The 26,264-nt window shown below is 35.4% G+C and overlaps 1 protein-coding gene across 7 annotated transcripts in view; it reads right to left on the bottom strand.

The window, feature by feature from the left end:
• Positions 1–79: 79 nt before the first annotated feature.
• LOC113107097 (choline transporter-like protein 5-B) overlaps positions 80–26,264 on the bottom strand; it is a 35,531-nt gene continuing 9,346 nt past the window's right edge. The window contains exons 1-24 of one of the 7 annotated variants that reach the window (XM_026269307.1): positions 22,132–22,387; positions 21,725–21,773; positions 16,120–16,193; positions 14,810–14,894; positions 14,556–14,640; positions 14,312–14,440; positions 13,493–13,553; positions 12,771–12,894; positions 11,833–11,856; positions 11,318–11,350; positions 9,682–9,765; positions 9,492–9,604; positions 9,197–9,328; positions 8,956–9,055; positions 8,734–8,826; positions 7,795–7,882; positions 7,386–7,648; positions 7,174–7,268; positions 6,889–6,992; positions 6,598–6,671; positions 6,018–6,088; positions 5,727–5,815; positions 4,619–4,703; positions 80–2,762 (exon numbers count right to left, since the gene is read on the bottom strand). In XM_026269307.1, the coding sequence (XP_026125092.1) occupies positions 2,611–2,762; positions 4,619–4,703; positions 5,727–5,815; positions 6,018–6,088; positions 6,598–6,671; positions 6,889–6,992; positions 7,174–7,268; positions 7,386–7,648; positions 7,795–7,882; positions 8,734–8,826; positions 8,956–9,055; positions 9,197–9,328; positions 9,492–9,604; positions 9,682–9,765; positions 11,318–11,350; positions 11,833–11,856; positions 12,771–12,894; positions 13,493–13,553; positions 14,312–14,440; positions 14,556–14,640; positions 14,810–14,894; positions 16,120–16,193; positions 21,725–21,773; positions 22,132–22,171 (2,247 nt within the window). In that variant the 5' untranslated portion in view covers positions 22,172–22,387 and the 3' untranslated portion in view covers positions 80–2,610. Of the gene's footprint in view, positions 2,763–2,954; positions 4,284–4,618; positions 4,704–5,726; positions 5,816–6,017; positions 6,089–6,597; positions 6,672–6,888; positions 6,993–7,173; positions 7,269–7,385; positions 7,649–7,794; positions 7,883–8,733; positions 8,827–8,955; positions 9,056–9,196; positions 9,329–9,491; positions 9,605–9,681; positions 9,766–11,317; positions 11,351–11,808; positions 11,857–12,770; positions 12,895–13,492; positions 13,554–14,311; positions 14,441–14,555; positions 14,641–14,809; positions 14,895–16,119; positions 16,194–21,724; positions 21,774–22,131; positions 22,388–26,264 lie in introns of those variants that run through there. The other 6 variants (XM_026269308.1, XM_026269309.1, XM_026269311.1 and 3 more) reach the window with 6 other exon arrangements.

Below are 26,264 nucleotides of genomic sequence, written 5' to 3'. Positions count from 1 at the left end.
ACGGCATTCATTTTTATTTATTATTGTGTGTTTTGTTCATCCCATGTGGTTTAATTAAAAATAAATAACTTGTCACGTGTCTATATGAAATACTTTATTTTCCTAAATTATCCTTGCACTTGGATTACATCATACAACGTTATTAAGCTTTGCAAAATAGCACAATATGTTTACAAAAATAGTAAAAATGTGTACCACACTGTAAATGATGAAGATAATTAAATAGTTACATATTAATGACATGATTAGACAAGGGTTAAACTCGAAATACAATTTAGATTTCAATAATGAACATGCACTCACTGTTCACATTCAAGTGTTTTTAAACAACATAAAACTGGTAAAGAAACACTCTTAATACTTAGAAAAACTATAGAAAAACCACAGCAAAAAAAAAAGGTTTTCCAAAAGTTGTTAAAAAAACAAATACTTCAAATTAATGGCATCAAAATACAGCTGAAACCAGATATTTACTTATTATTATTATTTCTTTACTGTCATACATTAAATCAGAGTAAACTTTTTCTGTTTTAGATCAATAAATATTAACATTTTTTGCATTTGTTAAATGTCAGAATCGAGCAAGGGAGAACTTTTATGGATTTTTTTTTATCACTTTCATCAAAGTCAGAAGTATATATACACAAAGTTTCATGTGTCTTTAAACAAAAAGAAAACTCCATATGATTCCATTCTGAGCTTAAGAACCTTCTGATAAGTAAATTGATTCCATTTGAGTTCATTGGTGGCACACCTGTCAATACATACCTGAAGGCACACCTGAAACACAGAGCCTCTTTCTTTGACATCATGGGAAAATCAAGAGAAATCAACCAATACATCAGGAAAAGAATTGTGGACCTCCACAAGTGTGGCTCATCTTTAGTTGCAATTTCCAGATGCCTGAAGGTCCCATGTTCTTCTGTTCAGACAATAATACGCATGTATAAAAAACATGGGAATGTACAACAATCAAACCCCTCAGGAAGGAGATAGATTCTGAGTCCCAGAGAGGAACATTTTTTGGTGCGAACTGTGTGAATCAACCCCAGGACAACAGTAAAAGACCTTGTTAAGATACTAGCTGAAACTGGTAAGACCGTGTCATTATCCACAGAAATAGAGACTTGTACCATTATGAGCTAGAAGGTTACTCTGGGAGGAGAAAACCATTACTCCGGAACAACCATTAAAAAAAAGCCAGACTACAGTTTGCAACTGCACATGGGGACTAAGATCTTTAATTTTTGGAGAGATGTCCTGTGGTCTGATGAAACAAAAATTGAACTGTTCGGCCATAATGATAAACGGTATATTTGGAGGAAAAAGGGCGAAGCTTTGAAGCCTCAGAACACCATCCCAACCGTGAAGTATTGGGGTGATAGTATGATGCTGTGGGGCTGCTTTGCTGCAGAAGGGACTGGTGCACTTCACAAAATAGATGGCATCATGAGGAAAGAAAATTTTGAGGATATATTGAAGCAACATCTGAAGACATCAGCCTGGAAGTTAAAGCTTGGGCGCAAATGGGTCTTCAAAATGGACAATGACCCCAAGCATACCTCCAAATTACTTACAAAGTGGTTTAAGGACAACAAAGTCAAGGTATTGAAATGGCCATCACAAAACCCAGGTCTCAATCCCATAGAAAATTTGTGAACGGCACTGAAAAGGCGAGTGCGAGCAAGAAGGCCTACAAACCTGATATTATTGTTAAGTTATTGTTATTATGTTAATATTTATTGATCTAAAACAGAAAAAGTTTACTCCGATTTAATGCATGACATTAAAGAAATAAAAGTTTTTGTGTTGTTTTTCTGAAGTGTATGTAAATATCTGGTTTCAACTGTAGGAGCAGAAATTAGTTCACATAAAGTAACTACCACTACTCTGTACACATATTCATATCAAGGTGTTAAGATAAATTCAAGTCCTTCCTGGGCTAAAATGAAGTATGAACGGACAAAAAAAAAAAAAAAAAAAAAAAAAAAATCACAGTGAAAGAGTGTAACCTCCTACTGCTAGAGAGCACTGGGCCTGATGAGAAAAGCAGTTGGATGGACGAATAAGAGCAGTAATGAAAGAATAAATAGTTATAAGCTCTGCACAGCAGAAAAGGAATCATATCAACATGTGGTTGAGGTTAAAGAGCTGTTAACTGCGTGTTGGAATAAGGCACTTCAGCTGAACTGCAATTACGAACGGAAAATGTACAAAAGTTGAACAAAATTCATTTAGTGAAGAGCGAATAAATGTTACCGGTTATTTTCTCAATATGAGAGAAGTGGCACTTTCACCCCATATGGGTGCTAACAAATGGTCATATAAAAGACAAGAATATGTTAAAAAAAAAAAAAAAAACTACAAAAATCCAAACTAAGTAAGACATTTCCACACATCCATAAACATGAAATAATCTCAATTGATTTAGTTGCTTACTGTCAATTATATTTGCTTGCATAATAAACAGAAATATGCAGATCAGTACAAAGCTTCTTGTATTTATATTTTTGGGCTTCTAATGAGATTTATAATACAAAACTATCTGCATACTTAATATTGCTTAAATAATTCCATTTACCATAATAACCAGAATCTGTGTTTTACATGTCAGTGCCTTTTGTTTGGTTGCTCCTTCTTTTGTTTTCTGCGTTTCTTTTTCTCCTCTGGTCTCTTGTTCTTCTTGTTGAGGATGGCACGCAGGCTGCTGGCCATGTAATACGGCCGGGTCGCCGAGCCGTCGTTCTTCTCCAGATCAAGCACTGAGAACAGGAGCACAAGCAACGTTAATGCCATCCAATCGCTCATCTGATTTTGGAAACAGTGATACCTTTTTTAAGGATTCCTAGATGAACACAAAGTTTGAAATATAAATCTTTTTTAAAACGTTATACATCTTGAACTTTTGAGCAATTAAATGTGTGCATGCTATTAAAAAAAGTGCAATGAAAGTATTACTTTTTAATTTTTTTTATTTATTCTTACCACAGACTTCTGAATGATAGGGAATCACTGTTTATGCAAAAACATTAAACAGCAAAAACAGTTTTTAACACTGATAATAAGAAATGTTTCTTGAGCACCGTATCAGAAGGATCATGTGAAAACCCAGCTTTGTCGCCACAGGAATATATTGCATTTTTAAATATATTAAAGTAGTTGTTTTAAATTACTCTTTTACTGTAAATAAATGCAACTTTGATGAGCATAAGAGACTTCTTTAAAAAAAAAACTTAACTATTACAAAGGTTTAAACAGCATATATTATTTGAAGCTTAGAATGTAATGAATAATACTGATAATAAAATTTGTTAGCATTCTGAAAAATAAAAGAATCAAACCATTCATGATATTTAGTTCAGCTTTATTCTAATGGAAATTTTTATTTTATTACTATTTTTTTTTTTTTTTTTACAAAACTTTCCCTCATTAAAAGACATCTTGAATACTGAACCTCACAGAGTAGACGCAGCATCAAACCGGTCTACAAGGTTACAAAAAAATGGCTTTTATGTTCCTTTTATAAATTGAACTTGAAAAACTTTCAGATTGATTGCAAAAAAAAAAAAAAAAAAAAGAGGTTAGCACTCTTCCTTTTAAACCAGGCACAGTTACTAAACACTGCCATCAGAACACCTGAAAGTTCATAGATTCTATCAAAACATGGTTATAAGAGAATATACACTGCATCTAATAAGATTCCCCCAATACAATAGCATTTTCCAATAGATTATGACAAAGTTAATCTTAAAATCATGTGGACTAAGAATTCGGTCAATCCATCCACATGCACATCAATGTACTGTATGAACTTCTAATCAAAAATGACATGAAAACAAAGGACTGTATAGAAAGAGAAAGAGGATGCTTATAAATATATAGAATGCTTTCATCATCGATTACCAGAGTATTATCAGACTTTGCTCCAGAAGACAAACATGGGTAAGGCAATGATGGACAGAATTATCGGCAAAAAGAAAAAGAAGGAAAAAAGTATGGGCAACAGTACAGCAGGAGTCAGTCAGTATCAGCAGACAGTGCAGAGAGAAGATCGCTTCTATAAATGCTATCGGATTCCATATCCCAGAAGGCTTTGCTGTGCTGCGGGAGAGATGCAGCGTGCTACAGTACTAGCACTGTTCTTCACGTCCCACTGAGGGGACGGTTTCACGACACAGCATACTTTTTGCCTCCTTGATCAGTTTTGTTAAGTATCCTGTGCAGGCCTGGAGGCATGTAATACGGTTTGGAAGGACTGCCATCGTTCCTTTCAAGATCTTCACCTGAAGGGTGTCCCGTCAAATCAGACAACAGAAGAAGGGAAGGGTTAAGGAGGAGAGACAGAGGGTTTCAAGGAAAAGAAATAAGAAAGCAGAGTTAGTCAGCAGTCATGCAGAAGAAGTGAAAAGAATAAATACACAAAGATTACATCAGAATTATGGTTAGAGAACAGAAGTGATCAAAGTGATTGCGCAGAGAAGTAGAGGAAAGGTTAAGGAAGACCAGTGGGAGGGTATGCACAATATTTATCAAGGGGACTAAACCAGCTTTTTAAACTTCAGCATTTATTACCAAACACACATAAGTGAATTCTGCAGATGTAATAAGATGTACTTACAGAAGCAGAGGAACAGTGTATCTACACACATGGCATAGACGTTAAAGAACCCGTGTGCAATCATATACGATCCAAATATCACAGTCTGTGAATAGGGGAAAAAGATTCAAAGACATATGAAATTAGAATACATCCGAGGTCCCAACATACCTCTTGATAAATACATTTCAGTAATGTTTTATTAAATATATATATTGTATGTGTGTGTGACCCTGGACCACAAAACCAGTCTCAAGTGTCAATTTGAATAAAGCTCTCCATTGATGTATGTTTATTAGGATAGGACAATATTTGTCTGAGATACAACTATTTGAAAATCTGGAATCTGAGGGCGCAAAAAAAAAAAAAATTAATATTGAGAGAATCACCTTTGAAATTGTACAAATGAATCCTTAGAAATGCATATTAATGATTAAAAATTAAGTTTTAATATATTTACGGTAGGAAATGTACAAAATATTTTCATGGAAGATGATCTTTACTTAACATCCTAATGATTTTTGGCATAAAAGAAAAATCTATAATTTTGGCACATACAATGTTTTTTTTTTGGCTATTGCTACAAATATACCCCAGCGAATTAAGACTGGTTTTGTGCTCCATTACTTAATATTTGAAAACACAAAAGAGAGCAGACAAATATATATATTATTAAATGCATTTCTTAATATATATATGCTACACACACACACACACACACACACACACAAGAAACAATTAAAAAATATATATAATTCTTACATTTTATATATACATACATACTATTATTTATTTATTTATATAAATATAAATATATATATACACACACACACACTATTATATATATATATATATATATATATATATATATATATATATATATATATATAAGAATTATATTTCTTGAAGGAACAGATATATAAAAATGTGTTTATATATGTGTTTTTGTGTGCAAGAATTCTTTATATGTTTTATTTTATATAATATATTGATTTATATACATAAATCACTAAAGACTGATTAAGAATTTTTATAATAAATTTACAAATTTATAAAATGCAAATAAATAAATAAATAAATAAATAATATGTATATAAATTCTAGAACATGTTGTATTGCTTGTACTCACCAGCAGAGGGACCCAATAATAATTTAATGAAGGCACCTCTTCCTGGATTACTGGTATTTGGCGGGTGAAGAAAAAGAATGCAAGGACACCTGCAAAAGCATATTTACAACATCAGCAAGCAAAAAGAGATAGAATGGCAAACAACAAGACATCAATCATTTTTGTGTTTATCATTTATGTGTATGAAGGCAGAAGGTGTATGCCATGTCTGTGTTTGTGGTAAAAGCCCCCTGACTCTTTTAGTTTCAATGTTGGCCTGTCTGTATGTCACAGATGAAACGGTTGACTCACCCACACTCCCTGAGATCAGCAGTTTCCCCAAGAACAGCAGGAAGTCAGTCACCTTGTCCAGAACAGCAACTCTAGAGAAAAACACCCAGAATACTAAATAGATGCTATATATATTCAGATTCAGTCTTGGAGCTCCTATGTAAACTAAACTTTTTTTTTTTGCAATTTATTAGAAAACAATAATATATTTGTCTAAATACGAGTTGTACCACACAAAGATGTTTTTGTCTCCATGCATGACTTGTGCTAAAATTATGCATCACAAGTCGAACACAAAAGAAAAACATCAGACAACAAAACATATTTCTTTAATGACATGGAGGCAACATTTAGCGAACTTTGACAGTGATAAACTTCATAAAAAAATAACATCCTTAAAACGTTCTGGAAATGTCACAATAACTAGTAATAATAACAAATTCTCTGACAGGTGTGTGTGTGTGTGTGTGTGTGTGTGTGTGTGTGTGTGTCTGTGTCTGTGTGTGAGAGAGAGAGAGAGAGAGAGAGAGAGAGACAGAGTCCCTGCAACTTCACACCTTGACAATGACATTATAAATGTAGCAGCTGTGAAGAGTTTTACCTCATAACGTTCCTCATTAACAGGAAGAAAGCGTCTCGCGCAGAGGCACAGAAATTCTTCCCATATATTGAAATCTGAGGACGAATCAAATCAAACAATAAATGTCAATGCATTCCTTCTTTCTGTCAGTCTGATTTTTGACAACACAGGTTCGACACTGGCTTTCATATTTAAATAAATGAAACAATTTAGTTATCCCCATCGAAAATACATGCTGTTATATGGTACTTATATATAAATATATATATATATACAGCATAAAGTTTGGCTTGAAAAAGTGGAGTGACTCACCATAATGTAAGCATTCCTGTTCATGAACTTGATGAAGTGCTCTAGGCACCAGAAACAGCATTTTAGGCAGCACAGCAGGAAGCGTGTAAATGCATTGTGAGCACCTGCGACAAAAACAGAGGAAAGAGAAGCACCATTATTCACTATTTATTCTACACTATACAATATATTGTTGAAACGGTCTTCTTGATAGTTTTGTGGAAACTGTAACAAACTGAGACATCCGAGACCATCAGTGATGACGAAAACGAGTCAAAGTTTTACAAATTAAAATGTGATTCATGCCTTTCAGTTTGTGGTCGAGGTACTCCAGAATAATCCGGATGAACTGTACAATGGACAGAATCAAAGCTCCAAACGCAAGAGAGCCTGTGTGATACCTGGAATAACATTGTGATGTGATTACAGTGAACAATTCATTTCAGTCCGGCAGCTCTCCACTCAGACACAATCAATCATCTACAAGCTTCTAAGACCACAGTCAGATGGCAACAAACCTTAAAGCCCTGCCAAAGGATGAAGCCAAGGGGGAAGGTGGGATATCTTCTGGCTTCCTCAAGGCCCAGTAATACGAGGCGAACGCCCCGGCGAGGGTGCACTGACCCAGAGCGATGGTGAAATTCACCAGCCAGAGGAAGACCAGCAAATTGCAGAGCTGAAGAACAAAGATGTAACGGTGGTACAAACTCTCCCCACCGTAAAAAGCAAATGTGCACTGGGAGGCTGGACACAGTTTAGTCACGTTGGATTGACTGAAGGTCTGAAACACATCAAAGAGATGGGAAGGCATCACCAATGTGACACAATTACTAAATCTGAATCAATATAAGGGATTTAATATCCCTTATGAATCCTATACACTGTGTATCTTAGATGATCACAGATGACAGGAGGGTTGGTTCTTACCTTTGGGTCACAGGTGAGGTTGGTATACTTGCAGTCAGGTCGCGTTGACATTACTTTATATACCGCGTCACCAGATGAAGCCAGGAAACTGAAAGAAGTTGTGGTTAAGGAAAATACAATACAAACGAGCTAAAGCTAAAGTGTGTAATATCTGTGCCACCAAATGTAACTGCTAAAATAAAGACTGCTCCTATAAATCTTGTATGAAAGCTGGTTTCTGCCACAGAATGAAAAAATAGGGCAATTCTGTTTACATTTTCAGTTACAGTTATCTCATCATTTTTTTTTGTGCCATGTAATAAAAAATAATTACTTTTTGTTTCACAATTCTGACAATTTTGTCTAGCAAATGTGAGTTTATATAACAAACAATTCACAATTTTCTTTTCAGAACTGCTACAAAGTCTGTTTATACTGTACATCTAATAACTATCAGAATTACAAGAAAAATAGTATGAATTTCGAGATAGTCACCATTATCTTTAAGATTTTTTCAAGATTTAGTTTTGTCCCAATGCCGTGCATTAAAACAAAACGTATTAAACCAAAAAAGTTTAATTATTTAAATTATTAACCAAAGGTTTTAATTATTTTACATTTAAAAAATAAACTATTAAACATATTTTGAAACAAATATTATTTTACATCTGTACTAATATATATATATATATATATATACACACACACACACACACACACATACACACACACACATATATATATATACAAAAATTTGTAACTTAGGAATATATATATATATATATATATATATATATATATATATATATATATATATATATATATATATATATATATATATATACACACACACACATACATACACACACACACACACACACAAATATTAACATATTTCCACTTAAAATTAAGAAGTACTAAATTTCATTCAGCATTCAAATGAATTTAAAATTTGGATACACAGCTGTAACAGCCCAGTATGCAATACAAAGAGCCAGAAGCAGGAAGGTGATGATGGGATAGAACAGTGTTGACATGAGGCAGCCGATCGCCCTGTAGGAAAGAGAGAGATAACGTATAAAACAACATTTGACAGCTTTGTTTCAGGCGTTTTTCCATTCTTTCCAAGCACCACCATTAAGCAGAAGAAAAATAGAGAAAGACAGGCAGAAAGAAACTTACTTGCTGCCCTCCTTTAGAAGAGCAATGGCAATACGAACTCTGTTCCGCAGGAATATCAGTACTAAGATGATGATAGCTTCAATGACGGCCAAGGAGATCACTGCGGTAAAACATCAAGCTGTCAGTCACTTCCATCAAACTGAACTTTCATCAGCTTGACAGTGCAGCTGCATTGCTTGGCTTGAGATGCATTATCTAAATCAAACTTCACTACAAACACTCATATATTAGAATAACTCACTGAATATGAGCCAGGTCTGAGTCAGCTGCAAGTAAACCCGGAAGTCAGTCTGGAATCCGATGTCTGAGATGGTGATGTCAGAGCTGGGCTTCCCCTTGAGTGAACTGTACTCCCAGTAACAATGCCAAATCCCTGTAAGGGACAGTCAGGACACAGAAACTGAACCCGTAGTGCAGAGCATTCATCCAAGTGTATATTATATAGTTTTTATTTTTGGGTAAACCATCCCTATAATTAGTACAATTTTAAAGTCTAGTAAATAAGAGTTTAGTTTTGCAGTTTTATCATCACCAACCATAGCCCACAGCCACGATGACCCCAAAGATCACCATCCAGAAGAGAACGCCAGCAGTGAACCTCAGCAGCAGAATGAAGATCAGACTGACCAGCATACTTATCACCAGACCACTGAAACCACACTGTATCAGCCACACTGCATCTATCTGTTGAATTTCTTAAAGGTGAAACACTGAGGTTGTACATACATTAGGATCCAAAACCAGGAGCTGGCGTAATCCTCAAAGATTTTGACGCCCACCTCCTTTGCATCCAACAGGCTGGTGATGCCACTGTAAACGAGCACAGAAAACCATCAAAAACAGTCAACTCTAGTGACCGTACAGAGCAGTTTATAACATGCCATATACAGTCCTTTCTTCATTAAACTAAGAAGCAATAGCACACTACAGTACAGTTGGTTATTATAGATCTACAGTGGTCAGGTTGATGTTTCACACAGGTGTTACCAGATGTTTCACAAGTGTTACCGGTGTAAACATCAGATTTGTTCTAGTGTCCTCCTTTCATGAAAAAGCCACGTTTTTCATGCACAGTGGAGGTGAAGGGTTAAAGAATGTACCGTAGTCAAAGTTAGTGAATCTGACACAACTGAAAACGATGCTTTGATATTTTTATATTGTACATAAGTACAATGTTGTACTGTTTGAAAGGTCACTGGACATCTAATGTTTTAAAAAATGTTTCGTTTAGCTGAAATGTTTAGGAAAAACAACTTTATTTCTATCCCACTCAGTCTCATTTTTACTCAGGCCAAACTAAAATGAATATAGTGTGTATTCTACTGTATGTAAGTCTATGATGAGAAAAGTGCTTTTACATAACTACCATTGGAATGTTTTTAAAGTGCCCCAGTTATGGGTAATAAAAGGTCATATTTTGGTTTTGGGCGTCCCCATGAACAGGTCGACATGCATGCAAGGTTAAAATAACACATTAAATGTCTTATAATATGCATTTATTTTTACATTATTTGCTCAGTGACTCCCAAACTATTTGCTCAACAATTAATTTCTCCAAACCCCTCCTTTGCTTGACGCTAATCTGCAGTGATTGGTCTGATTGGAAAGGAACCACAGTAAAAGCTACTCAATTTAAAGTTGGGTTAAACTACATTAAAGTTACTTTTTAAATGAATGCAGTTATCAATACTTAGCTATAATTTTGTATACTTGTTGTAAAGGGGGAAAAAAGTAGAATAGCTGTACACTGCTACAAAAATTCAGTGCAGATACCTTCGCAGGAACTCAAAGAATCATGAATGATTCATATGGGAGCATGAGTCTGCAAAAAAAACAACAACCCAGCATTGTCATGTTTCATCACTTGCTGGAGAAAGCAGCCTGCTGCTGGAAAGCTGCACTATACTGAAAACAGCTAACTAATTTCATCAAACTGATAAATGTTCCTCGAAGAATGCTGATGAAAAGTGTGCTTCCTTATAGCAGAGAAGCATTAGGTGAATGGAGAAGAGCTCTGTGTCCCATTTTTAACATCTGCATTTTAAACTCCCACGCTAAGTTTTCCCTTGCTGAAAACACGATCAGAGTTGTATGTGTTCAAAACGACCTTGCGATGACATTAAATCACATCTTCCTCACTTATGTTTGCCATTATATTCTTAAAAAGCTCTTTCAGCAGAGAGACATCTGAAAGGCAGAGGGATTTTGTCAGTGACCTCAGGGGAAAAACACACACGGATGTGTTTTTTCTGTTCTACAGATTCTTTGAGAGGCTGCAGGTGCAGAAAATGCGGTGAGGGAGGTTAGTTCAAAGATAAGCAAAGGACAAGGTCGAGTTTCAAAGCTGACAAGAAATAGAGACCTTTCTGTTCCTTGCTGCATAGCTGTAACTTTGCTACAAAAAAAAGAAGCATTGAGCATGTTACAAAAGACACACATGAGGCAAAAACCATGGCTTTCTGCAATCAGGTGAAGAGTTGCAAAAAGCATCTGCAGATTAGAGTATAAAAGTGTCTGTTTCTGTGAGTGAAACTCAATCCAAAAGTACAATTGTTAGGGTTGTTATACTAGTCCTGTTCACACAGAACACATTCTTGCATTTAAAAAAAACAGCTAGATGAAAAAAAGTATACTTTAATATTACCAAGATGTGATGTCAAAGACGTAAGAACACATCCTGTGCGAACATTGTCTTGCAAAATAGTTACAAGAAACCTGCCTGCCAAAATAAGAAAACACGCCGTGTGACCTTTCACCCCAGGTGTTTAAAATCAGTTTTATTATGGCAGCAGCAAACTCATGCGAACATGCACAGCTTGACTTATTTGCTTAAAAGGCCAGATTCTCTCTGACCTTTTGTAAGCCCAAATGTCATACCCAGATAAAACTGTCCTCTCTTGCCTGGATGGAAAGACAGTATATTTAGGAAGAAATGTTGGAAATAACAGTACTATTTGTTTGCCTGCTGTATTTGTACAAATACACATATTTTTAATATCAAGATGCAAGATATTTCCATTCAAAAGTCTAGGGTCAGTAAAAAAAAAAAAGAAGAAATTAAAGCTTTTCTTTCAGCAAGAATACATGAAATTAATAATAACAACAAGTAAAACATGCATAATATGAAATGAAAAGTTGTTTCAAATAAATAATGCTCCTTTGAATCTTCTATTCATCAAAGAATCCTGTCGAAATCTTACCGACCCTTAACTTTTGAACGGTAGCGTACACCCACTTAAACTCTGACTCATACAACTCAAATGGAAACTGAGAGCTCCTTCAGAAGAGCATTCATTAATTAATAATCATTATATCTAATTAGGAAGAGCTGAGCGATTTTATGCAGGCCAGAAGATATTTTTAGACTCTTATTTATGGGATAACGTATAGTCAGCCAGTTATTACCTCAAAATAAGCACCGACAAGGTAAACGAGACTCTGAAGGGGCTTATTTTGCATGGGTAACCGACTGACTGTATATTATCCCACCTAAAACACAGCTACTTAAACCAAATAAATATATAATTATACATGAAACATTGATTTGAGATGAAATTATTTTATTATGGAAGAAGACAGAGACTGCGGAGTGAAACTAGCACAGGTTTTAAATTATATGCCACATAATTACGCAAGTAAATTAGATAGTTTGGAGGCATTATATAACAACATTTGAATAATTTTGTTTTAGTTTTGCCTAACTAGTCGTCCTATCCGTGTTACTCTCAATCAAAGCAATTTTAAAGCCATACAGACCTTTTACCAGTATCCTATATGGGTGCTATGCACTAAGCACTACTAATAAGTGAACTTACTTTGCTGCGTCTCTCAAATCGACGACACTTCTGGTTTTACCGTGTCCATCCTTGAAGCTTGTTTTGTTGGCAACAGTTAATGTTCCGTTTCTGGTGATGAAATCAGGAAAGCACCTCTGGAGAACTGATGGAACAGCAAAGAAGAACGAAAAAATTGAAATCCCAATTAATTTTGAAGTATTTAGAAGCTGTTGAGGACATGGTTTGTGTCTGTCTGCTCGTTTATCTTCAAGGTCTAAATTCCTGAGAGGTGATAAGCAGCAGCTATCCGAGGGTTTGTTATCATTCTGTGCCTCCTCTGCTGATATTGAGAGGATGCAGTGACCTTCACAGCCTTGGCAGAGACTTCTTCTCTTTTTCTATATCTTATATTATTCACAATGTTTACATTAAAGCACAAATGATGGCTTCAAAGCGATCTAGTGGCCTGAACTGAAACTCACGATCTCCTGATATTCAAGTTAAATCTTTTATTTGTATATTTTGAATTACACATAAACAAGTTCTAACATGAATTAAATTGAACTTACTTCTACCCATAAACATTGCCGTTTCTTTGTCTAGATACTCGCTCATTCCTTAAACTTCTAAATACATTATTAACGTTGGTGTGCATATACATTTTAACAAAAATTTGGCACCAAGACATGCAATTATAAGGAAAAATACCAGCACAGAAAGCATTGTTTGGACTATAAATTCCTCACAAAATAAAAACTTACATGGTCTACTTGGCACAATCATTGAGGGACAATCTTCATCCTGAAGCACCAGAGAAACCGACTGTCAAATGAGAAAGAAAAAAAGAAAATACATTTAAAAAAAAAATGTAAAAAAATATTCATGCTGCTCTCTACAGTATTTCTCCAGCATGTCAGGCCTGGCTCAAACACAGTTACCATGTGCGCTTCTAAATGTGCATGTGTGAGAATGTGTGAAAATCCAGTGACTAAGCAGAATCAGACCATTGATGGTTTGCGTTGGTACATTTATGCATTGACACGCAAAGAAATGTGGGTGCCTGCTGTTGTGTACAATTGTGACATATCGGCCTGCTAAGATGAACCATCGTCATCAAAAATGCTCATGTATCTGACCATAACTGGCATAATATTCCTGTTAGACATAAAAGGGTTCCCGCTTTTAATTTACGAATTTCTATGAATTTTCAAGTAGTTTGTGATTACTGGATAACGATTATTCTATTAACTACTAATATATTGTTTCATATTTAATTAATTATTAAATCAATGAGTTAAAAAAACTATTTATTCATTTATGAGCCGGCCCAACAAATTAAAAAAATAACCATCTTCAAGAAAGATTTGTTTACAAATAAGACATTCACTTTACTTTTAAATTTACTTTTAAGATGGTATTTATTTACGTGACTTTTCCAGAACTAGAAAATAAAATCGTACAAATTCACGGCTATGGAAACCCTGTTTCAAGGGTTTTCAGACTTCGTTGTGCATGTGATGATCACTGAATTTTTACAAAGTTTTGGTTCTTGCAGATACTCTCTAGTTTCCACGTGGCACCTTATCAGGATTGTCGAAGCTCGGCTTGCAGAATTGCTTGTAGTAATCCCAGTAGCTCTTATTGCGTCTATAGTTTAATTGCATGTCGATGTATGTGGCAAATCTGTCTGGGCACTTGGATACACACAGCTGGGGTGAATAAGAGAGAAAGAGAGGCATCAGTTACAAAACAAGCCAGTGCTAAACACAGAACATTCCAGCTTCGAGAGAATGACAGATGGTTTGCAAATAGTGCATGTATTACCTGAGTTGTAGGGCACTGGAGGTTAATGAGGACTGTAGGATTGGCACATTGCAAAATATTGAAGTAAAATAATATGGCTTTATTTCTGTGGGGGAGAAACAGAAGGTGTTTCAAATCCACCTTTGAAACATAAAAATCTAATAAATCTCATACTTAATATATTAAGTATGAGATTACTTGTAAATATTTTATGCAATTTATTAATTAAAGTATAACACCATTAACACCTCAGTTTGTCTCTGGCTCATACTCACGCATTCGGAGTACCCTGCTGCCCACAGAACTGCCCATAGCTGTCTGTCGGGTAGACCACTTTCCGGGCATCCCCATGCATCCAAGCTTAAAAAACATAGCACAAGTCATGTCATCTGAATCATGTTTCTCAAATAAGTTTACCAGACATGCAATTCAACTTTCATGCATTTCAAAGACCTGCTGTAATAAAAAAATAAAAAAAAAAAAAAAATCTTATTATGCACCAGCAACCCTCAGTATTTATGGCAACACTGAAACTACACCCACTGTTCCTGCTAAGAAGGAACAGGCAGAAGCAAAGAGAACAAACATGTACAGATGCATGAAAAACAAACTAAAAATAAAGTGAAACCTCTTTATTTAATTCGGAGCATAAGAGGCTCTTTATGTAATTGAATACGAGTGATTTGAGTCCAGGGAGAATCGAACACACTACAGCTCTGTGGAGAAGGATTCTGCCTGATGATGATTTAATTTTCTCCACTCAAGTCTGCATTGAAAAGTGAATTTGAGCTTCAAGGGTCACAGAATTTCACCCTGATCCTTAAACGGTCACATGAGTTGTCAGTGCACTTCAAAGGGCAACAGAAAAGCCAGTCGTATTAATTTAGCCTTGTCAGGAATAAACCGATAAGGCCAGAGCAGATGAGGAATAAAAAGCACTGTGGGAGAAACGGTGAGCCTTACACTACACAGACCCAATATGCATAGTTGGTACAGTTTATATAATATAAATTACATTTAAAATTAATATTTTAAACTATGTGATTTACTCCGGTGATGGCAAATCCGAATTTTATGCAGCCATTTCTCCAATCTGTCATTACATGTCATACTATCTTTCAGATATCATTCAAATTTGTTTTTAAAATTAGATCCTAGAACTTTTTGGGGGGCGAATTTATTTATATTTATAACAATCCCAGGCAGCATGTTTCCGACACAAACAGATCCAACAGTCGGCAAGCTGTGAGTCTCCCAGAAACGGCACAAGAGAAGAGCCTGTGACGGTTTTAACCACAGACTCCACATTTAAACCACAAATGATGTAACCGATCAAATGTCACAGTGAATGAATGGGTTTGTGTGAGTCCTCTTGCTTTTTTGAGAATGGACTAAATGACTGTCCTTATAAAAACAGCCACATACGGTGAGGGGAGTGTAACTGAACATAACAACACTGCATTAGGCTGCGGTTTATGACTGACGCTCCCCCGCCGCTTCTATTTGGCTGCTTAATAGCGCTGGATTCATGAGCAGCATTACGCAACCCTCTCTGCTGAAGCACACGTTAATGAGTGTAACTCACCAACTGTTCCCAGAACGATGTAACCGAGGATGACGATGACAAAGATCACACAGCAAAGCACGTCTGTGCAGCCCCTGCAGTGGGAATGTGAGAAAAGAGAATGTAAGGGAGAGGATGTGAGCGCTAAATGAATAAATCACACTACATTCATAATGGCGTTTCAGTAAGTACATGAATAAGTTAATGAATTACATATTACTAATTAATCAAATGTTGTCAAATAAAACTTTGTGAACTCTAAATATAGAAATAAAATAAAATTATCCACTATCACAGTGTGTTAAAACAAACACACACACACATATACTGTATTTGTGATCATTTTTCCCTGCTGACTGTAACCCCATTAGAACAGTCCTGTGACCCATTTTTGGGTGCCAATCTACTAGCTGAAACCAACTAAATAGCAGCTTTGCAGACAGAGGAAATCAGGCTGAGGTCAGAACAGGGCAGGGCAACAGAAAAGATTAACAGATGTGCTTCATCCTCATCTCCATATTATTCATCCAAAGTTGTATGCAAGTAGCACAGGTACTTAGTATTTAGTTACTGTTTACTAAATACTAAAACTATTAAAAACTGACATCATTAAATGAAATGAAATATATGTATATAAACAATGGCGTTCAAAAGTTTGGGATCAGTACAATGCTTTTTAAGCTTTATTTAAACTTTTTATTCACCAAAGAATCAAAGAAAAAGTATCACAGGTTCCAAAAAATAGTTTCAGTTTCAACACTGATAATAAATCAGCATATTAAAGTGGATCATGTGACACTGAAGACTGTTGACACTGAAGTAGTTGGTGATGACAGTGCTGCGTCACAGAAATACATTTTATAATATATTTTAAAAGTATATTAAATTAGGAAGCTAATATTACAAGTTGCAATAATATATTTTCACAATATAACAGTTATTTTCTGTATTTAAAAAAAAATAGTACTGATCCAAAACTTTTGAAAGGCGGTGTAAATATGAGATGAATAAAAGTGAAAAATGTTGCATTGACAACTACCTGAAATAAAAGTTGAAGTTGAATTTATTAAAAAATTAATAAATAAAAAAGGAAAAACTGAAAATATAAAATATAAAAATAAACTCTAATTACAAACATTTATAAATACTATTACGGTAAAAAAAAAAAAAAAGGAAAAACTACAATTATACTGGCAGTCCATCCTAAGTTATAGTACACTAAAAATACTAAGCTAGAAATGCCCAGATGATATACTCTATTTAAAAGTACTTAAATGCACGGATGAACATCTGAAAGTAGTTTTAAAAAAAGAACTCGGAAGCTAGCAACAGTGAACTTTAAAAAAAATGAGTTAGTTAGATTGTAACAAGACACAAGCCAGGAGGTCTGTAGCATTGAGACACAACTGTATATTGTGGTAACGTGTCCTAATCATACTAAACATTCATAAGTATATACTGGTAGTGCAGACAGAGTGTATGTATGCTTATTGGGACGTAGCCATACAGTTCAGTAGGACAGTAAACTTCAGTCTTGTGCAGTTCTGACTGCACTAATCTAAATCTGGCTAACCCCCAGCATACAGCAGCTTTGAGTGGACAGCTAATGTGGAGGACAGTAGAAATGAGTGACGTGTCTGATGTGTAAACTACAAACACAAGAGCTACAAACCCACAGTGTCATCTGTAACAGCGTTCACTGAGCTATATTTAAATTCTGCTCAACACAGATGGGGAGTGGGTGGTTGCGTTGGGCCAAATTCACACAAAGGTGCGTATTTGACATGTTACTGGGAGTCAGTGACATTCAATGCAATACAGCTTGGGTGATATTTATGGAGATACAGTGTTAATGGACTGGTGGAAAAGTAGCCAACAAACAAAACAAAAAAACTTATTTACAGGTATAGTTATTCTGTTTTTGAAAATACAAACTATGACTGAGGAACAGACCAAAATTTGTAGTAAAAAGCTGCAACCAGATCATTAAGTCAAAAGGGTTAAATGGGTCATATGATGCGATTTCAATTTTTCTTTCTCTTTGGAGTGTTACAAGCCCTTGGTACATAAAGAAGATCTGTAAAGTTGCAGACTAAAGTCTCAAATCCAAGGAGATACTCTATATCAAACATAAGACTCTGCTTTGACAGTAACTAATACTGTGACACATTACTTTTTAAATAAATTAACTCCGTTACCACATTTTTGGCTGAATTGTAGCCTACAGCCTAACCTGTTTGCAGCAGCGACGCATTGTAGGATTGGTGGATGCCAACCACTGTAAACACGAAGACGCACCGTGGGCGTGTTTCTGTTTATTCAAGTATGCACAGCAGTCATTGCGAGTCAAGGCGAGAGCAAAACGAGTGTCTCAAATTGGACATATGCTCATTATTTCACTTTAGTTGAACACAGAGACAAAAACCTTTTAGTCAAATGTAAGCTGTGTCTTTCTGGTTGGAATGTTCTATCCTATACCACGAATTTCCAATCCGTGCACTCAAATTTTATAAGGCATCACGATGCCGGTGCAACTTCGTGATGTCTATCAGCAATCGGCGATGGACGATGGCATCATCTATCGGCCCAACCCTATAGGAGAGGAGGTTATTCTGACTTTGCTATGACAATCTGGTGCTTCTGAATCAGCTCTGAAGTATGTTTTGTTATTATTTTAAGTATTTGCTATTGAATGTACAAATGCGGAATTTTGCGCATCGCACGTGTGTGTGTGCGCGTGTGTGAGAGAGAGATGGTCAAACAGTGGAGTAAGCTGTCTTATACCATGGCTTGTGTACTGCAAAGAAATACGAGCTTCATCACTGTGTCTGTCACGCGACTCTGTTCCCATTTCGGGCTGGAACTGAGGGTAAAACTAATGAAATTATTAACTGTCTTTACATTTATTTTGGAAGATAGAAAATAAAGCTGATAAAGCTCCTGATTATGGAAAGGGCCGTTACATTTCAGAGTGCTTGCGGTGATCGTCCAATCACAATGCACTGGGTCAGTTGGCCAATCAGAGCAGACTACTCTTGTTGGAAGGAGGGACTTTGTAGAAAACAATGCGTTTGAGAGAGGCGGGGCATAGAGGACCTACAATAATTTACAGTATTTGAAAATAATGTGTTTTTTGAACATTAAAGCATGTCAACATATATGGTTTACAAAATACTGTAAAAAATTATGATCTTTAAAAAGCATCAAATGACCCCTTAAAGTCTAAAAACTGGACCAACTTCTAATTTGTGAACAAATAGTTCACAGGTTTATTGAATAATTAATTGGAAAGATTGATCTGTTCACAAATTGCACTGATCCAGTTCTTAATAATCAGTTCACGTCATTTAGAAGATTTTCAGATGTTCTAGGACTTCATATGAAGTCGTATGGACTTTAATGGTGCGTTCTGTAGTTAGACATGATGTGATCACTATAAACTGCTGTTGTATAGAAAATGTCTGAGTGAAGAAAATGTTCCTATTGTGCTCCAAGAAAAAATAAAACTAAAAATAATTTAATCTCTTCTATAAATCATAGTCCTAGGTTTAATAAACAACAAACAACTAAAAAAACTTTATCAATTTATTACTGAGCCACTATGATAACTGGGTCAGCTGTGACGTGGACTGTGGCATGTCATTACAGCAAACATAGCACAGCGAAGTACTGCATGCTGTGCTAACCCAACAGAGATGTTAAGTGTTTTACATCAGCCAACCCTAATTAGCAGTAGCTGGGCCTTATAAATACGGTAAAAGCAAAGGAAAGCCCTATTAGAAACACGCTGGGTTGCAAGCTGTGACGGCCACTCTCTATTGATAGCAACAAAAATACATTAAAAACCCATGGCTTGTTGTCCAATAATAGCAGAATTACCTCACAATCTGCTGAATCCTATTGAGTTTGAATGTTAATGAGGAAAAGCTCTGGACATGTGAGCAACAGTAATTGATTTCTCTGCTCCTGTGGGGTGAAAGCTGTGCTGTCCGCTATCACTGCGAACTAACCATTGATCCACCAGCAGCTCTGGATCAGAGCGAGAAACAGGCCAGCGGAGTGACAGGTCCATGAATAAAGTCAATATTTTTATCAATAACAGACACAAGCAAATCAGGACAAATCAAAAGACAATTCTATGAAGGTGCATATGTGTTTGTTTCTGGCCTAGCTGTAGTTTTGGGGGAATTATATAACATTTTTTTAAAGGGTCTAAAAAGTAGAGAGGAATAAAAATAAGTAAATAAATAAATAAATATATATTGTCAGAAGTAAATATTTAATATTCATCTTTTCTTAATTCATTTCTACTTTTTAGACCCCTCCAAGAATATTTATATTTTTAATATATATATTTCGTTTTATAAAATATATAAATGTTTATAAAAAATATATAAATGTTTATAAAAAATATATTATATATAGACCTACAAATAATTGTATTTTTAATGTTAGCAGTAACTGAAAATCAAATTTAAGATAGCTAATACAATCCTAATTAATAGCTCAAATAGTTAATACGTATTCCTCTCACCAGTTCAAATGTAGTCAGTTTATTTATTTACATTTTTAATTTAGTGATTTTAACTTTTAAATTAGTGTTTTTAATGCTTTAAAGAGCAACTTTAGATTTTAACGTTTTAATGTTGTACTAATAATCATAAAAGGTACATCATTCATGAAACCCAAGAAAGTCTGCACGGCAAGAAACTGCCGATCAACTGAATGCACAAGTAGCAACCGTGTTAAAATGTGATCATCTTAAAACAATTTCATTAAATCTTGGGCACAATACATTAAATAGATGGTTGTAGTCTACATTTTTTATTTATTTGATTTATTATTTAAGTTGCATTTTCTGAGTACTTTCATTATTGAACTGATAATAAGGTGAAATTATTATGTGAGAGAGACAGTGGAAACATCCATGCATTCCTATTGGTCAGCATTAGAGGAGCTCAGTTTAGCCTGCCAGTTAGCCTACCCTGGACCAGGGCTGCAATTCCCAAAAGCACTGTAAGCTTAAGTACATCACAGACTTCCTAAAACCAACCAGCTTACGATGCTTTTGGAAAATGCAGCCCAGGTTATATTCCAAGCAGAAGTTTCCAGAGTGACTGAGCTTGAGCTATTGGAAATTTGCTTCATGGAACTAAATCAAGTGACAATAAGTCAGACTAACTGCAGTCTAATGATATAAGACTGGCTAATTTGGTGAACTTGTTTTATGAAACAGTTCCCAGATGTTAAGTTGTAAGCTTAGTCAATAGTACTTAGAACTGGCTTTATTTAAAACAATGGGAAGTTAGAATTTTCTTCATTTATAACAATAGGAAGTTTCCTTTTAGATATATAAACATTTTTCGCTCATTGAAAATCAAATGTATAAATTGTGTCATGTAAATTTTATAATTATATATATATATATATATATATATATATATATATATATATATATATATATATATATATATATATTTGTTTTTTTTTTTTTGATTAGACATTATATTCAAATAGAATACCAATAATAATAATAATAATAATAATAATATGTATACGTGTATATCATGTGATACATGTGGCTTCAAATGAACAAAATATCACAAGGAAGTAAGATTTACTCTACCTGTTGTGAACAGGTCCTCTGAATGTGGGGTCAAACTTGTGTGGCTCCCCTGTAATGCAAGAACAAAGTGTCAGAATCACATTTAAACCTAAGAATTTGATCTATTCTTGTTAGGAGCCATGTTAGTAGATTTTCTCATAAGCGGCAGATCAAGTCAAAGAGCAAACAAACTAACTGATTTCTGAAAAAGCCCACAATGAAACAATGCAAAACGATGTCACCACCATGTTGAGTAAACAAAGAAATCAATCAAGTAGGTCTGAACAGCCTCATAACAAAGAGCAATGGCAAAGCACAGGCAAACAAAGGAATGTAACTGCCACAGTTCGAAACACATTGGGTAATTTTGCCATCAAGCTCACAGAGTGACATTTCCCCTCGTCAAAGTATTTACAGTAAGTTCCTACCCAATTCTGCTTTGTAGTAACCTCCTTTTGGTCCGGTCATGTTCACTGCTCTCTGAATGAAGACACTGTGTGTTTTTATAATGTTGCTCTGCGTGTGTCACTTCCTATGAGGTGCTATCTTCTCGCCTTTCTCCCATCGGTTAATCATTACACACAAAGGCGTGTTTGCGAGAGGAGGTGGAAGAGAAATCAGCCTGGTGGGCGTTTGCGTCGCTTCCATCTGCCTCGCTCTCTCACTATCCACTCTCCACTCTTTCCTTATCCTCCCTCTCTCTCTCTCGCCCGCTCACAAAGGAAACAGAACTGGTGTCTCGCGGCTCAGATTGGTAGCATCCACTGACACACCAAACACAATGAGACAACAGCAATGCAGCCACCTGCTCAAAGCTTTGCACGCAAACACACACAAACTTAGAAAGTGCTGTTTGTATGTGGTTTAACATACAATCACTTTTCATCTCAGTGGAATTAACATCCCAATGTGCTACTAACACAATTACTAGATGAAATCCTTAAAATTTTAATTTTGACAGAACAGGACCAATACGTAGGTCTGCTAGGATCTGTGCCAGTGTATCTGAACAAGCTGAGCAGATGGACATCAGCTGTCACATACGATGATTGCTGCCTAGGTGGCCCAAGTTTGAAGATCAGGCAGTGATGCCATCCTGGAAGAAAAAAAGCCATCTTAGCTGGTTTAAACTGGTTTTCAGATGACTTTAGATCCCCAAAACCCATATAAAACCAGCCATCAGACAACCCTGATTAGGCTGGGAGAAGTAGCTAAGACCAACAAGCAGTCTTAGGTAGGATTAAGCAGTTTTTTTATGTTCCACTGCAGCTTTATGATATCATGATGCCATATGTATAAGGCCATCTGATTTCAATATGCTCTTAAGTCCCCAAAACCCCTATAAAGCCAGCTAACAGACAACTCTGACCAAGATATGGGAACCTGGGAAACCATCTTAGACTGGTTAAAGCAGTTTTTAAAGACAATGCAGCTTTATGATGCAATCATGATGATGTCCTGTTTATGATTGCATCAGAAGGCCGATATGAAGAGTGTGAATGGCATATTCTCTAAAGCAGGCCTGGAACTAACAATCACATTGCAATTTTGTTTAATCGGTGATATGAATGGCAAATAAATGGTTGATACAAAACAACCAAACATATGTCTTCTATACATTGTTTAAAAAAAAATTGCTTTCAAAAACATTCAAATTGACTATTTCTGTATTAAAATATTCTACAGTTCATTTTCCTTATAGACATAAATGGGTAACTATAAGGTTTGTTCTCCATACAAGTGGGTTGGGCTTCGTGATCAAAAAAACCCAATTGCAAAAACATTCTGGACCTCTTGACCTTGGCAAAGGAGAAGAAAGGAAAACTACACACAAGATTTTGGATGAGCTCCAATAAGCAGTAGTCAGCCCTGCTTCTCAGTCTCTATTATCATGAGGCCTGAACTACATCCTGAGCTGTAAACAATGTGAATTTAATGAATGTCCACTCCTTTCAAACTACTCTGGGAAGAAATAGTGGAGTAAAAACAATGTTTCCTCAGAAACTGCTAGTAAATCTCACAAATAATTCATCATCAAGCAATAACACATCGGACTAAACTGAAAATAATATTTTCTTGTAAATGTACGCCAGTAATTGATCTAATTAAAGGGTTAAAGAATAAATAAATACATCAGAAAACATGCAGGTAGGTTGACCTAGGCTATCTAAGAGAAATAAAACACCACCGAAATAAAAAATAAAACACAGAATTGTCTCTATTCTATACTAATTCATATTAAAGCTAAACTAAAGTTATTCAGTCAAAAGCTGAGTGATTTTATTACGGTCACTTTAAGACCTAAGGTACGGATCCAATTTACTCACATGCAAAACGGACTGTGTTTATGTGAAAACTAGCCAAGCTAGGCATTTTGATGTGTGTAACTGACAGTTTAAGTGCAATAAACAACAAAAAGATCCTCAATTCAGCATTTATATGCTGTTTAATGGGTGCTTTGTTTGTGACCTGAAAGAACAGCATGCGAGAACCGAATTGAGTTATCTTTCATGTGTTACTGTGCTTGAACAGTTTACAATCACTTGAAAGTTTAAAATGACAAGGCTTATAAATGCAAGCAAAGGATAAACTTTCATGTCATTGCATCATTGCAACTTTACAACAGCATAACTGCAATAGAGATGTTATCCAACATTTCTACCATTTGACAAACTGATACGGATTTCTCCTGTTTACTGCCCTACAGTGACCACAGTTACACTTACAGTCAAAGAAATTATGAGCCTCAGAGAAAAGAGTATTTTACAAAAGAAAACAGTTATATACAGAAGAAAAAGAACAAGAGACAAGAAGGATAAAGAGACATAAATAATACTGGCAGACATGAGATTAAAAAGAGAGAGAGAGAGAAAAGAAGAACTGATAAGACACTGTGGTCAGGCGACAGCAGACAAACAGGTCAGGACATCTGGAAAATGCCCCTGAGGTATTATGGGAATAACAATGTTATCATTACCTTGTCCTGTCCCGTTTGAATATAGGTTTCAGAAGGGTACTCATTAACACCTCCTCGGTGGCTGCTACATGCTTTTAATATGCCCCTCAACTACAAAACATTATCAATAGGGATAATGGAATGGAATAATGAATAATGCTCTCAAAATGAAAGTTTGTTTAAAATTTACTCACCCTTAGGCCATCCATGATGAAGAAACTAGGAAAGTTGCTGGGATGGTTTGAGGGCAATATGATGGTTTTTAATACTGGACAATAAAAATGTCTCCACAATTTGCTTTTGGAGAAATATCATAGTATTGTGTTAAAGCGCATATTCTATCAGTTGCAGTTGTGGCGCCTCTGGGTCAATATACTGCACAATGTGACATACATTCACATTAGGGCCTGACCGATATGTTTTTTGGGGGGCCGATGCCAACACCGATATTAGGGAGAATAAAAGACACATATTCTTTATGTGTAGGCTATATTATAGTACAGTATAGTCAAAAGTTTGGACACACTTCCCATTCGTTTGTCCAAAGTTTTGACTGGTACTGTACATAGAATACAATATATAGCCTACATAAACAGAATATATATATATACACATATAAACACATTTTTAGCAAATGATAACTCAAATGTGGTGATCAAACACTTATAATGATGCAACAAACATAGGCCTATGTAGTGAAGGCAGGGTATTTAAAAATTTAACAATAAACTTTATTATTCAAAATGAGTCTGACAACAGTGCACTCAACAGTAAACTTCACTTCACTTATTATAAATAACTTAAATAACACAACAAAATATATAAAAAAAAAACTTGAACTAAGAAATTAAATGAGGTAACTGTGTGGCAAGTAAGCTACTGCTAAACCAACACGGTAGGTTTATGTAGGAACAAATGTAAACATATAAAATGAAAAAGTAATAATTATATTTTTTCACACAAACTGTGTTGTGTATTTTCTGGTAATCAAATGAAAATGCACAACATTCATATTTAAATCATCTTTTTGCAATTTAATATTCGCAGACACGGTATATCGGTATATATGAGGCATCAGTTTGCTGCATCCAGTGTAGACAGCAACACTGATTATAATGGGTTCTGTTCAGTACCGGACACACGAGCGCCACAACAAAATACAATAAAATGATTCTAGTATTCTTAATAGTATTTTGTAGTGGTGTGGGCGGTATAAACAAATAGCCTCTAACGTCACTGAATCTGCGGTTAAAAATCATGCAAAACTAAGAGTTAGAATCATTGTAATGTGATGATCAAATATAGATGTGGGTGGGTGGATAATTTGAAGCAGTGTTCTCAGGGTGAAGTTTGAGCTCATCCGTGCTTTTATACACTACACTGACCTAGGACACTGCACTTATTCACAATCACAGAAGTACATTATTTGCTTTAAAACCTCGCCGGTTAAACATTTAATATGCTTGCATGCACTTTTCCTGTGCGTACACCTGAAGACCACACACACTAAAAGCCTTTCAAATATAGCCTTATTACTGAACGAAGTTATGTATAACATCTGATGGTGCTAATACTGTCAAAAGCACACAAGGTTTACATATAAAC

The sequence above is a fragment of the Carassius auratus genome, chromosome 8 (genome assembly GCF_003368295.1).
Source record: "Carassius auratus strain Wakin chromosome 8, ASM336829v1, whole genome shotgun sequence".
Classification (NCBI taxonomy): domain Eukaryota; kingdom Metazoa; phylum Chordata; class Actinopteri; order Cypriniformes; family Cyprinidae; genus Carassius; species Carassius auratus.
Note: the sequence above shows the minus strand (reverse complement) of the source record. Positions and strands in the feature narration are given on the sequence as shown.